Source organism: Scylla paramamosain, chromosome 9, assembly GCF_035594125.1.
Source record: "Scylla paramamosain isolate STU-SP2022 chromosome 9, ASM3559412v1, whole genome shotgun sequence".
Taxonomy (NCBI): domain Eukaryota; kingdom Metazoa; phylum Arthropoda; class Malacostraca; order Decapoda; family Portunidae; genus Scylla; species Scylla paramamosain.
Window position 1 is genome coordinate 12,491,924 of NC_087159.1, and position 15,577 is coordinate 12,507,500.

A 15,577-nucleotide genomic window follows, 5' to 3' on the forward strand; every position below is an offset into this window, starting at 1 on the left:
GTGTCCCATGAGTTAAGGTGCATACGTGGATTTGATAGTTTAAGTAATTCTAAATTGAAAATACTCAATACACGCATGCTGTGTTTTGTTTTATTTTGTGAGAAATTAATGTGTGAGTTGTGTGTTGCCGGGAACCGCTCACCTGGGTGGGCCTCTACTTCCTTCCTTCCCTCCTCAGCTCACTACATACTTGATTGGTGCTGTGTGGCATCAGTTTTTTGTGTAGTATGATTTCTGCAGTCAAATTCTTCCAGGAAACAGTTAGCAAATGATATTAAATTTTTGTATGTTTCTGTGAAGAAAATGTACATGTAACACAAATTGTTAAAAGTTACTTTTTTCAACATACATGGCAACTCTCCAGCTTCACAACAACTGCCTGGTGATCCTGCCACTCCTATAAATGTCCCTTTAGATTATATGATATTCTTTCTAAGTGATGTCAAATTGTGCTATGTTCTGTGAATTTTATCCCTTTATATATTTGTATATTTGTATTCTTGTACTGGTACTGCTGATAGTAGGGCTTGGTACTGTCACCTGGACAGTACTGTCCAGATGTCCATCGAATATTAGGTGTTACTGAATGTGAAAGGCATTTTCACAGCAGCAAAAAGATGCACTTTGGCAGTCAGCTGTTTGACAAGGCCAGTCACTTCAGTGTCAAGAGGTCAACTGATGAGTGTTGAAGAGCTGATAGTTGCAATGAGTTGTCATGTATATTTAAAAGTAGCACTTAACAACCATTATATTGCTGCATTACCTGTACATTTTTTTCACTGACACATATAATAATTTAATCTGTCATTTGCTAACTTTTTTCCTGCAAGGAAAAAAGTTAGTGTAGATTGTAAAAAAAAGTGTCGATGTTAGTCTAGATTGGAAAAAAGACTAGATTGTGCATAGAAATTGTCACCTAATGCTGCATGGCACCACAAGTAGTAAGCCTAGGAGGGAAGCAAAGAGGCAAAGGCCCACCCAGCTGAGCAGCTCCCACAACACACAACTTACACATTAATTTCTTGCAAAATAAAACTAAACATAGCATATGTGTATAACTAAACATAGCATATATGTATAGAGTATAGAATTACTTAAACTGTCAAATCCCAAACTATGTGCTGTAACTCACGGGACACCCTGTATATCAATATACAAGTAAAGAAACATAGCATACTGTACAGTATGTTTTAAGGTGGGCAACATTATGTATAACTGTTTTTATAAGATAATCTGAAGAAATGCAAGTGAAAAATAGGTTTTTTACTAATGAAACAGCACCACTCACACCCACCCATCCTGACCCAGGCCCTGGTGAGGCAATGACCTCATTATGACATGCTGCTTTTATTAATTGACACAAGATTTAAGACAGCTATGTTATATTTAATAGTACTTTAGAGTAATTTCAAGGAATATAAGTAGAAAATATATAATTTACTTCACAAAAAATAAATACAGTGGTACTTTGATATATATCCGCTTTGGAATAAGTCCAATTTAGTATACATACTGTTTTGAAAAAAAAAAAAAAAAAATTGCTTGGTATATGACCTTTGCTTGGAATACAAACATACTTGTAAGGGTCACAATGAGTCACAACACTGCATGCATGACAAAGTCATGGTTGCCCACAAGCAGTATTGCCAGACTGGCAGGACTCTCTTCAACAATAACATCTTCCTTCTCGGCACTATCCTAGTAGTCTCTTGACTCTTCTCAGCAAGGTAAAGTGAAGTTAAATATTCATTTATTTCATCTAATTGCTTTGGTATTTACTGTATTTGATGGCATGTAAGACGGACCTTTTTTCATAAAAATGGCTCAAAAAATCACCCTGCATCTTATGTGGGAATGTGAAGCCTCCTGTAGATTTAATTTTGAAAATTTCCTTCACCTATACACCCAAAGATTTACACTACAGTATTATAGACAAGGGTGCTATATCATATTTTTTAACCATAATATGATACAAAGAAATGCTGAAAATGGAAACGCAGCCCTACTCAGTGTGTTGTTGACATCTCGGCAGTTGGGGTGTGTTCTTTGCCTCATTCCCATGACAAAGCCACTACCTCTGTTTTATTACTGAAATCATGTAGAATATTTTCACTATTGTGATTGGTTGCTTTTTTGTTCAGCTGTACTGCTAGCTTGCTTTAAACATTACATGTTTACATAAAAAACTTTTTTTTCCCTGAATATGCCCAGTTGAAATGGGGATGTGTCGTATATGCCCATGCGGCTAACCGTATTTGATGGCTTATAAGATGTGCCTTTTTCCAAATAAAGTCTCAGAAAATAAGCCTGTGGCTTATAAGGCCAAGGTTCAACTTTGAGGCAGTGGCTAGTGGTAAGTCTATGGCAACATTCTATCCTGGCGTGCCTGTCAAGTGACGTTGCAGATCTGGGAGTGCCATCAGTGGCCCTTAAATCAAACTCCAAATATCTTCGCACATGTAAACAAAGTGATGACCACTTCTACACCACAAAAAACTCACTTCGGCAACAATGTATAACAGGTTATACTTACTGGTAATTCACATAAAATAACACCAGTCAGGAAGAAATTAAGTGACAACACTTACATTGCATGTACCAAAACAAACTCGCTACCAAGCCTGGTGACATGCACAAGATTCACTGTGTTCCTTAGTATGATGCCACTGTTCCTGGAGTTAAGACATCAATAGAATAAATTTATTTTCATGGATTTCAATTTGAATAAAAAAAAACTACAATCATACTAAATTTCATGATGAACAGAACAAATTTATTTTTAAACTTTCTTTTGTCTTAGAAATAAACTGAATATTTCAAAATAAAAATACATTGTAGAGAATAAGGTAAATCTATTTTCACACATCCTCATGTTTTGAAAATGTACTAAAATATTACAACTAGAAATGTGTACAAATTATGATCGTACAAAATATGATGTACAAACTTTATTACCCCTCTAGGTTCTGACAATTCTAAGGACCAGTGCTAGTAGATCCTGGCAAACACTAAAGTTTTTAAATATAAAATATTGGGATCTAATAAAGATCTGAATACATATGAGAGGGCTTCAAATGTCAGATGATACCCTTCACTTCATATTCAGAGCTTAAACTTTTTTTTTTTTTGTCTGCCCAAACTGAGGTGCGTCTTATAAGCCATCAAATATGATATGTATTTTAATATCAAGCAGTGTTTAAATTACTTTATACAACCTCATCAATGTACTGTATAATATGCCAATTAACAATAGGATTTTTTTATTTATTTATTTATTTATTTATTTATTTATTTTATTTTATTTTTTTTATTTATTTATTTTTTTTGGGGGGAATGGATGAATTGTTTTCCCTTTAATTGTTATGGGAAAAATTTGTTTGGTATATGTCCTGTCTGGTATAAGCCCAAGGATCTGGAATGGATTAAGGATGTATACTGGGGTACTACTTTAATGATGAAAATAAAATTAACTCCGAATGGCAAAACACAGGTGACTTCACCCTAAAATGAATCACTCACCACATGTCCCCTGGGAAGTGATCCACCTTGCTTTGTTTCGAGAAGCAACAGCACTGCACCCACACCATGACCTCACCTTAGCCACCATTTTGGACTGGTTGCAATATAACAAAATTGTATAGGATTGTAGTTGCCAAGACTGTCATTTCATGTGCACATTTGCTGTTAAAATGTATTTGATGTAACAAAAGGAGTTTAAAAACTGAAGTATTTCTGAAGACAAACATCACATTTTACATAATTCTAAGTATCTAGGTAGCTTTTTGAGGTATCTGGCATCTTGACATCTTTTCCTGAATAACTTTTACTTAACTATAGAAAACCTGTATGAGAAAAAGACAATCTCTAAATTACTAAACTGGTGTGACCTTTTATGCAAAATAGACAACGATGAAGATCTAAAGGTTTCGTTAAATCTTTGAAATTTAAAAACCAAAGCAACTATATTTTATAATGAGTAAGTGTAGATAATATGGAGTGTGATTGTTTAAGACTGCTTGATGGCAGTAATCCTATGTGTTAAGGTGCAATTTTCATAAAATGTATTTTATACTGAGTTTTACACAATCAGTGAAATTAAATTTCAAGTTTGGACAATTAAGAGCTGGTCCTAACCTCCTTGTGTTTGACATAGGCTTCTACATTATGTTCAAGTTATAAAATAATGAACTGGTAAAATATATGAAGTAATTGTAAATGTTTATAGTATCCTTAACCTAATAAGTTAGATGGTCATGGTGCCCACACTCAACCACAAACATTTTTCTATAAAGGACTGATCATTACCAGTCACACTGACCGCTTTGATAAATTATTCAGGTTCCATGAGTCAAGCCATTTCCCACTGACAGCACTTGAATGCCAAACAGAAAAATCAAATAACAGGATAACTGTCTTGAAACTTCTCTTAAAAGGGTTCAAGTCACTGGAAGGAGGAAATACAGAACCAGGCATGGAGTTACAGAGTTTACCAGAGAAAAGGATGAATGATTGAGAATACTGGCTAACTCTTGCATTAGGGAGGTGGACAGAATAGGGGTGAGAGAAAGAAGAAAGTCTTGTGTAGCAAGGCCGCAGGAGGAGGGAAGGCATGCATTTTGCAAGATCAAAAAAGCAGTTGCCAAGAAAATAGTGGTAGAAGACAGCAAGAGATGCATCACTGTGGCAATGAGAAAGAAGCTGAAGACAGTCAGTTAAAGGAGAGGAGTTGATAAGAAGAAAAGCTTTTGATTCCATCCTGTCTAAAAGACTGGTATAAGTCGAACCCCACCTCCACCCATACATTTGAAGCATGCTACATATATGGACAGATAAGGCCCCTATACAGAGCTAACAACTGGGGGCTGAGAAAAAAACTGGCAGAGACAACTCAGAATGCCTAACTTCAAAGAAACTATTTTAGCTAGAGATGAAATGTGAAATTCCATTTTAGATTATAAGTATAAAACAGACTGAGGATGTTCAGTGTAGAAGAGGAGGGCAGTTGAGTGTCACTGAAGAAGAGGGAACAGTCGTCTGGAAGGTTGTGTCAAGTTCATAGATGGTGGAATTGAATTTTTGAGGCAGTGAACAATACTAAGTTTACTCTGCTCCAATCAGGAATTTTAGAAAGATCAGAAGTCAGGCATTCTGTGGCTTCCCTGCATGAAATATTAACTTCCTGAAGGGTTGGACGTCTATGAAAAGATGTGGAAAAGTGCAGGGTGGTATCATCAGTGTAGGAGTGGATAGGACATGAAGTTTGGTTTAGGTCATTGATGAATAATAAGAAGAGAGTGGGTGACAGGACAGAAACCTGTGGAACACCACTGTTAATAGATTTAGGAGAGGAACAGTGACCGTCTACCACAGCAGCAATAGAGTGGTCAGAAAGATGAAGTTACAAAGAGCTGTAGGAGGGTAGTTTGGAAATCAAAACTTTGTGCCAGACTATCAAAAGCTTTTGATATGTCCAAAGCAACAGCAAAAGTTTCACCAAAATCTCTAAAAGAGGATGACCAAGACTCAGTAAGGAAAGCCAGATCACCAGTAGAGCAGCCACAACAGAATCCATACTATTGATCAGATATAAGGTTGTGAAGTGAGAGATGTTAAGAATCTTCCTGTTGAAGATAGATTAAAAAACTAGAGAGGTAGGAAATCAAAGCTATAGGATGGTAGTTTGATTAGAGCAGTCACCCTTTATAAGAAAAAGTTGAATGTAGGCAAACTTCCAGCAGGAAGGAAAGGTAGATGTTGATAGACAGAGTTGGAAGTTTGCAAGGTGCAAGCACAGAGGCACAGTTTCAGAGAACAATAGGTCCATAAGCCTTCCAAGGGTTGAGGCTAGAGAAGGCATGGAAAACATCACTGTGAAGGGCAAAAACATGAGTTAAAGGTAAAAATGTTCCAGAACTTGAAGCTAAAATGCATATCCATTTCTAACTTATCTCCTGGATCATTTATATTTCCTGCAGAGTAAATGATGGTCAAGTGCACATCATATTCAGATTAAAACAGAAGTTTTAAACTACTTACCTTAAAGTTTGAGGACCAAGTGATTCAGTACCATTATCTGAAGCAGGGATGTGTATGCCATGTTGAAATGAGATATTCATATACCCCTTCCTCCCTCTAATTTCCATTCTTCATCAGGCCTAAAATCAATGGTCACAATTGTCAGGAAGGTTCTAGAAATTACTCTCATTGTCTAATCAACTGGTATGTTAATGATGGTGTAAATATGTTCTTTCTTTGTGCCCCCTCAGATTTTGCATTTCTGATATCTGGAAAAATCTTCTCCAGCTCCATCCCTATGAGACTTTATGAAGGTTAATATAATTATTCTTGGAAAAGATTGGATATTCATGAATATGAATCATGATGAAACACACAGCATACTTAGTCCCATACATTCATCAATATCATAAAAATATTGGAAATTAGTACTTCAGAGATTCCACACAGACTCAGCCCAGCATAGGACAAGAGAAGCACAGAGTGCATGCATGGGCTACACAAAATTTACAAAAGCAAATTACCTTGAAATATGAGTTAGTATTAACATCTGTGGGTTCAAGTTGTATGAAGCCAAAGGTTAGAATGGTTGTTTATCATATTTGATAAGCCTGCAACATCTGAAAAATCACAAATACCATTAATTTAACTTTGATGGTGATCCAGGTGAGGAATTGAAGTATGACACAAAAGCAGAGTGCAGCATGGCAACCCTCCGTGCTTCATCTTCACGGACCTTCTTCATTTCCTCCTCTTTCAGCTTTGCTTCTCGCTTGTGAAGGTCACTCTCATGTTCTAAGTCAGTTATTAGTCTGAAAGGCAATAATAATAAATATTACTATATTTCATACTAAGCATCCTGTTAGTGAAGTGATAAGCACTTTCAGCTCAAAACTTAATTAATTAATTAACACACACACACACACACACACACACACACACACACACACAGAGCCAGCAGCAGCCAGCAACACAGAAAATTAGAACTCCCACTGATGTGAGTGTCACATTGTGCAAACTGGTAACTCCTCAGTCTGAAAAATATCTGCTGGGAGAAAATAACTACATGGCAACTTAGGTTTGCCCCTAATATGTTTTTGAAAGTACAGAATAATGGATTCATTGTTTGACATATTGACATAAGGAAGAGTCATCTTTTGTGTTATAATGGAAAATATACAGGCCATGATTAAATGATATGAATGTTAGAGATTCACTAGAATAGTAAAACAAATAGAAAAATAAGCTGTAAGAAAGTAAGTGAAGAAATAGAGAGATGTGGGATGTAAAGCTGTGCCTCTATTTTCTTCATCATTCTAGTAAAACTCCAACACTTGCACCATGTAATCATGGCCTGTATATTTTCAAGGCACTGTACATCACTTTGTTTAAAAGAAAAACAGCTGTTTTGCTAGCCAAAGCAAGGAACAGTCACAAAAGATAACTTTCCCTTATGTCAATATGTCAAACACTGAATCTGTTATTCTATGTTTTCAAAAACACATAGGGGCAAACCCAAGTTACCATATAGTTATTTTCTCCCATCAGGTTTTTTCAGAATAAGAAGGAGCAAGATGCAGTTTGTGCAATGTGACGATCACATCAGTAAGGAGTTCTAATCAAGCATGTCACTGACTGTAGGTATACATCATTTTTTTCATTATTCATTTATTTATTTTTTTTTAAATAGAACTACACAAAAACCTTTTCTGTTCTGAGATGATGCTGTTAAGTTTTGGAATCTGTTTACACTCTTGTTGCAGGTCTTCAATTTGAGCTGAAAACTCTTCTCTAATACGTTTCTCAGCTACTTTCACTTCTCCTTCCCTGCTCTCCACTTTCTGTGAAAGAGGTAATGTGAGATGAAAAGTGAAAAGTAAAGGTTTACATTTCATATGAATTCTGATATTAATAAAAAAAAAGTATTATGCCGTTATTTACATGGTACAGTTTTCAAATTAGAAAACTTGTGACAAGCAAAGCAATGCCTCAAGAGCAGCATGTTACCACACACACACACACACCAGTGCTGGGCACTTCTGCTAGTTAGTCTGCAAATTCACAATAGGGGAAGTTCCATTTCATTTGTGGATTAGTGTTTGTGGTATTACTTCTACTAACCTCTGCTAATATGTGGAGGAGCCAGCCTGGTTCTATGTATCTATCAACTTGTTAAACATAAGTTATTAGTTGTTAGTTCTAATGTACTATTAAGTCTATTATGTAACTATGTATAGGAGAGTATATTGATATGATTACTCATGTGTTTGAAATTTTTGTTTTATTCATTTTTATTCTGATTTTTTTTCATGTCCAGACTCAGTATTTTTTTTATCTCCAACATTACAGCTGTGCTATATGGTCAGTGCTGTACACTGTACTGGCCTAGTGTGGCTGAAATTGAATACAAGCACAAGGTGAATTGAATTCTTAGACTCTTAAATCTCATTTCATGTATGTAAGGGACAGCCTCAATCTGAAAGATTCTTCAAATATTGAAATAAAAACTTATTAACTTCACAAGTTTTTTAAGTTGTTGCCTTTTCCACTTTTTACAAAAAGTTTATTCAAATCAACCTCAGGAGATTTTATTATAAACATCATAATAAGTATTTTAAAGAAAATAAAGAAAATGAATATGGAAATAGTTGTGACAGTCACACTGGAAATTCTCATTAAAAATAAGTTTAAAATAGATGGTTATCAGATTATTACAAATTAATTAGCATGATTACAAATCATCCATACTTGGAGTAGCAGTAGCATATGTATGGTCAATGCTGGTCATGAAAAAATAGTTTTCTCTATACTGTCTTTAAAATACAAAAATTGGAACTTTGAATACTGCATTACATCACAAATAGAGTGAAAGGAGATTTGAGAGCTATTAATAACAATTTTTGTTTGTGGTGTCAAGTTTTGTGGTGGAAGACTGCATATATTGTGTAGCTATTTGCGATAGTGGATTTTCAATTGCAATTTAAACTAAATCTCAAAATTTGTGGAATAGCAACTGCAAAAGTTATGGAACAAGTTAGTGGATTTGTAACAGCGGAAGTTCAAATTTGATAGTAATGCCCATTTCTGACACACACTCACACACACACACACACACACACACACACACACACGAATCTCTACAAGTTGTCACTTCAAAAATCTTTCCTACAAAGCATTGGTAAGGAAGCACATGATGAGATAAAAAAGGGCTTTTAGTTTGCTTCTTTTTCATAGACAAAAATATTTTTAAATTGTCAGTTTACATTTGTGGCAGGTGTCTTGCCAGACCAAACTCCTGTCATACCATGATATTTCAGCTCCTAATTTTGGTCTTTAACTGCTTTCTCCTTTACAAACAGGTGCCTAATTAGATGAGCCTGGCTGAAGATTCAATCTTTTGACCATGAAATTCTAAGTTATTATACATAATGTCACTATGATGCCTAAAAAAATCTTTTGTATGTACCATAAATCAAATACAGCATAAATACTTACTGCCTGCAGCTCAGTGATATCATTATTAAGTGCATGTATATGAGAACTGAGCTTGGTGTTGGTGGCTCGAAGAGCTGAATTCGCTGCCACCTGACTCCGGAGTCGCTCTTCTGCGTCACCACGACTTTCCTCCATCATCTGTAGCTGCTCCTCCAGTCCTCGAACAACTGCAAACTAAAATTTCAAATTTATCTCATCATCAAGGAATAACTGTGACTATGCAGAATTGTTAGACAGATAATATTTATACAAATAATCACACCATTATGCAATGCCACAAGGCAGACCAAAGAAAATATGAGGATTTGACAAACAAATTACACATGATGCACCTATTAGATCATCTATATTATTAGAGAGCCTATGATACTTACATGTTCAGCTTTAAGATGTTTTTTAAGAGACAGCAGTTGAGCTTGTGATGAGCTTCTTTCAGTAGAAAGTTGCACCTGAAGACTGGCTACCTCAGCTTGAGCTTCAGCTTTCCAGGCCTCAATACTGGCAAGCTTCCCCCTCATCTCTGTCTAATGATATATATATATATATATATATATATATATATATATATATATATATATATATATATTTTTTTATGTAGGAAGGACACTGGCCAAGGGCAACAAAAATCCAATAAAAAAAATGCCCACTGAAATGCCAGTCCCATAAAAGGGTCAAAACAGTGGTCAAAAATTGATGGATAAGTGTCTTGAAACCTCCCTCTTGAAGGAATTCAAGTCATAGGAAGGTGGAAATACAGAAGCAGGCAAAGAGTTCCAGAGTTTACCAGAGAAAGGGATGAATGATTGAGAATACTGGTTAACTCTTACGTTAGAGAGGTGGACAGAATAGGGGTGAGAGAAAGAAGAAAGTCTTGTGCAGTGAGGCCGTGGAAGGAGGGGAAGCATGCAGTTAGCAAGATCAGAAGAGCAGTTAGCATGAAAATAGCGGTAGAAGACAGCTAGATATGCAACATTGCGGCGGTGAGAGAGAGGCTGAAGACAGTCAGTTAGAGGAGAGGAGTTGATGAGACGAAAAGCTTTTGATTCCACCCTGTCTAGAAGAGCAGTATGAGCGGAACACCCCCAGACATGTGAAGCATACTCCATACATGGACGGATAAGGACCTTGTACAGAGTTAGCAGCTGCGGGGGTGAGAAAAACTGGCGGAGACATCTCAGAACACCTAACTTCATAGAAGCTGTTTTAGCTAGAGATGAGATGTGAAGTTTCCAGTTCAGATTATAAGTAAAGAACAGACCGAGGATGTTCAGTGTAGAAGAGGGGGACAGTTGAATGTCATTGAAGAAGAGGGGATAGTTGTCTGGAAGGTTGTGTCGAGTTGATAGATGGAGGAATTGAGTTTTTGAGGCATTGAACAATACCAAGTTTGCTCTGCCCCTATCAGAAATTTTAGAAAGATCAGAAGTCAGGCGTTCTGTGGCTTCCCTGCGTGATATGTTTACCTCCTGAATGGTTGGACGTCTATGAAAAGACGTGGAAAAGTGCAGGGTGGTATCATCAGCGTAGGAGTGGATAGGACAAGAAGTTTGGTTTAGAAGATCAATAATGAATAATAAGAAGAGAGTGGGTGACAGGACAGAACCCTGAGGAACACCACTGTTAATAGATTTAGGAGAAGAACAGTGACCGTCTACCACAGCAGCAATAGAATGGTCAGAAAGGAAACTTGAAATGAAGTTACAGAGAGAAGGATAGAAACCGTAGGAGGATAGTTTGGAAATCAAAGCTTTGTGCCAGACTCTATCAAAAGCTTTTGATATGTCCAAGGCAACAGCAAAAGTTTCACCAAAATCTCTAAAAGAGGATGACCAAGACTCAGTAAGGAAAGCCAGAAGATCACCAGTAGAGCGGCCTTGACGGAACCCATACTGGCGATCAGATAGAAGGTTGTGAAGTGATAGATGTTTAAGAATCTTCCTGTTGAGGATAGATTCAAAAACTTTAGATAGGCAGGAAATTAAAGCAATAGGACGGTAGTTTGAGGGATTAGAACGGTCACCCTTTTTTAGGAACAGGTTGAATGTAGGCAAACTTCCAGCAAGAAGGAAAGGTAGATGTTGACAGACAGAGCTGAAAGAGTTTGACTAGGCAAGGTGCAAGCACGGAGGCACAGTTTCGGAGAACAATAGGAGGGACCCCATCAGGTCCATAAGCCTTCCGAGGGTTTAGGCCAGCGAGGGCATGGAAAACATCATTGCGAAGAATTTTAACAGGTGGCATGAAGTAGTCAGAGGGTGGAGGAGAGGGAGGAACAAGCCCAGAATCGTCCAAGGCAGAGTTTTTAGCAAAGGTTTGAGCAAAGAGTTCAGCTTTAGAAATAGATGTGATAACAGTGGTGCCATCTGGTTGAAATAGAGGAGGGAAGGAAGAAGAAGCAAAGTTATTGGAGATATTTTTGGCTAGATGCCAGAAATCACGAGGGGAGTTAGACCTTGAAAGGTTTTGACATTTTCTGTTAATGAAGGAGTTTTTGGCTAGTTGGAGAACAGACTTGGCATGGTTCTGGGCAGAAATATAAAGTGCATGAGATTCTGGTGATGGAAGGCTTAAATACCTTTTGTGGGCCACCTCTATCATGTATAGCACGAGAACAAGCTGTCTTAAACCAAGGTTTAGAAGGTTTAAGACGAGAAAAGGAGTGAGGAATGTATGCCTCCATGCCAGACACTATCACCTCTGTTATGCCCTCAGCACACAAAGACGGGTCTCTGACACGGAAGCAGTAGTCATTCCAAGGAAAATCAGCAAAATACCTCCTCAGGTCCCCCAACTAGCAGAGGCAAAAAGCCAGAGGCACCTTCGCTTAGGGGGATCCTGAGGAGGGATTGGAGTGATAGGACAAGATAAAGATATGAGATTGTGATCGGAGGAGCCCAACGGAGAAGAAAGGGTGACAGCATAAGCAGAAGGATTAGAGGTCAGGAAATGGTCAAGAATGTTGGCCGTATCTCCAAGACGGTCAGGAATACAAGTAGGGTGTTGCACCAATTGCTCTAGGTCATGGAGGATAGCAAAGTTGTAGGCTAGTTCACCAGGATGGTCAGTGAAGGGAGAGGAAAGCCAAAGCTGGTGGTGAACATTGAAGTCTCCAAGAATGGAGATCTCTGCAAAAGGGAAGAGAGTCAGAATGTGCTCCACTTTGGAAGTTAAGTACATGTAGTCAGAGAATTTCTTATAGTCAGAGGAGTTAGGTGAGAGGTATACAACACAGATAAATTTAGTATGAGAGTGACTCTGTAGTCGTAGCCAGATGGTGGAAAACTCGGAAGATTCAAGAGCTTGGGCACGAGAGCAGGTTAAGTCATTGTGCACATAAACGCAGCATCCAGCTTTGGATCGAAAATGAGGATAGAGAAAGTAGGAAGGAACAGAAAAGGGGCTACTGTCAGTTGCCTCAGACACCTGAATTTCAGTGAGGAAAAGAAGATGAGGTTTAGAAGAGGAGAGGTGGTGTTTTACAGGTTGAAAATTAGATCTTAGACCACAAATGTTGCAGAAGTTAATGAAGAAAAAGTTGAGGGCAGTGTCAAGACACTTAGGGTCGTCGACAGAAAGGCAGTCCGACCTGGGGACATTTATGGTCCCCTCCCCAGATGGGGACTCCGAGGCTGGTGTAGGAGTCGCCATGATGATTTTAAAATTTTTGAGTGAAGGGTGTGTGTGTGTTATTAGGTGCTTGTAGTTTTGTGTGGAGGAAGAGAGTTGTCTTTAGAGGGCAGGCTGTGACTGCCCCCTTGTGTTGTGAGACACAAAGGGAAACGTTCAGTGAGGTCACAACTGGGTTTAATGATAAGTTCACAGCACCCCCTGAACAGTGCTTTAGACTTCACTGGGAGTAATTATCGTTTCGGCAGGTGTCTACTGCCTCCTTAGTTTGTATATATATAAACTATCTATTTCTCCATTTATGTCATTCACATATATTACAAACGTTATCGGTCCCAACACTGACCCCTGTTACCTTCAGCCAAGATGAATATATATATATATATATATATATATATATATATATATATATATATATATATATATATATATATATATATATATATATATATATATATATATATATACAGTAAAATCCCTCTCATCCGGCATTCGAGTATCTGGCACATTTTTCCCCGAGCCTTAAAATCAATAAAAAATCAATGTGTACTCATAAAATCGATTAAAATTCCTACGCGAGGCATACTTTGTCCCCTCGCCACCAGAGTGAACTGCTTCGCGCCACCCTCGGCCCACTGCACTGTGTTTACTCAGTGACTCAGTCCTGCGTGTGCACTGTTTATCGCCTGATGCCTACATCATGCCTAAAGTTGTAGAAAAGAGGAAGCGTGTTGTGCTCACACTTAAGCAGCTGATCAGATCAGCTGCTGATTAAGATCAGCTGATCTTTGTTATGGTAAGATGCGTGAGTGTAGGGTGGTGATTGTGGACATAATTTCACTTCTATTCAAGTATCCGGCAATATTCAAGTATCCGGTATGTCGGCAGTCCCGTTGATGCCGGATAAGAGGGATTTTACTGTATATATATATATATATATATATATATATATATATATATATATATATATATATATATATATATATATATATATATATATATATATATATATATATATATATATATATATGTTACAGTCAATACCTGAATCCAGACAATTTGTAAAGTGTAAAGTTATTTTTTCAGGCAATTTGTGAACTGCCTAACCTAACCTAACCTAACCTAACCTAACCTAACCAGGCAGTTCACAAATTGCCTGAAAAAATAAGTCACTTTACAAATTGTCTGGATTCAGGTATTGACTGTAACATATATATATATATATATATATATATATATATATATATATATATATATATATATATATATATATATATATATATAAAACAGTGGAATCTCAACTTATAAAGCTTAATTTGTTCTGTGACAGAGTTCATACCTTGATTTGCTTGTATGTCAGATCAATTTTCCGCACTGAAATTAATTGAAATGCCATTAGTCTGCTCCAGCCCCGCCCCCCAACCCCCCCAAAAAAAAAAAAATTGTGTGTTTTAGATAAGGAAAAGGTATTTATAAATAAAAATATTGTACAAAGCATAACATAACAAAATAAAATATAAAGAAATAAACTTTTTTAAAGTGTATTTACATTGGAGATCAAATGACTTTGGCTAATGGAAGATGTTGGTGGAGGGGGGGGTGGAGGAGGTAGGTGGAGGAGATGGGAGGAGTTCGTTTTGTTTCATGCTTTTTCAGTCACTTTCGTTTGCCATAAACTCTATTGCTTAATTGCTTAACTTACTGTATTTGTGGGCATATTAGACACACCTCTACATAAAACAGACCCCTATTTTACAAGAATGTTTTGTGGAAAAAATTCATATTATGTTTTACCATAAAGTTATGGAAAAAACTGGAGTGTGTGTATTTACCTAGTTGTGGTTCATGGAGGGGAGTAATCTCAGAGTACCCCATCTCTATATCTATCTAGTTTGGTCTTAAAAGCATGGATAGTTATGGCATTGACATCATCTTCACTGAGTTCATTCCATTTGTTCACACTTCTATAAGGAAAACTATACTTCTTGACATCTCTTCTACAGTTAACTTTCTTCAGCTTCTTACTATGTCCCCTTGTACTCTGTGTGTTTAAATTTATAAAACATTTTTTGTCCACATTTTCTATACCATTTATCATTCTATAGATGTTTATTAAATCTCCTCTCTCTCTCTCTCTTCTATTTTCAAGGGTAGGAATTTCCACCATTTTTAATCTTTCTTCATAGGTTGACTTGGTAAACTCCAGAACCATCTTAGTGACTGCTCTTTGTACTCTTTCTAATTTTACAATATTCCTCTTCGTATGAGGAGACCACACCACTGCCACATATTTCAATCTTGGTCTTATCGTGGAAATCAACTTTTTTATCATTCCTTCATCCAAATATGAGAATGCCATTTTTACTCTTTTTAACAAATTCATCATCTCTCCAGTATCTTATCAATGTGTCTGTCCAGAGTCAAATTTTCCATAACTGTT

The 15,577-nt window shown here is 36.9% G+C and overlaps 1 protein-coding gene across 10 annotated transcripts in view; it reads right to left on the reverse strand.

Moving 5' to 3' along the window:
• Positions 1-6,036: 6,036 nt before the first annotated feature.
• LOC135103628 (leucine-rich repeat-containing protein 45-like) overlaps positions 6,037-15,577 on the reverse strand; it is a 39,193-nt gene continuing 29,652 nt past the window's right edge. For 9 of the 10 annotated variants that reach the window (XM_064010132.1, XM_064010135.1, XM_064010133.1 and 6 more), the window contains 5 exons: positions 9,885-10,034; positions 9,511-9,684; positions 7,720-7,856; positions 6,654-6,827; positions 6,037-6,155 (listed from right to left, as the gene is read on the reverse strand). In XM_064010132.1, coding sequence (XP_063866202.1) covers positions 6,656-6,827; positions 7,720-7,856; positions 9,511-9,684; positions 9,885-10,034 — 633 coding nt within the window. In that variant the 3' untranslated portion in view covers positions 6,037-6,155; positions 6,654-6,655. The other variant, XM_064010138.1, reaches the window with a different exon arrangement.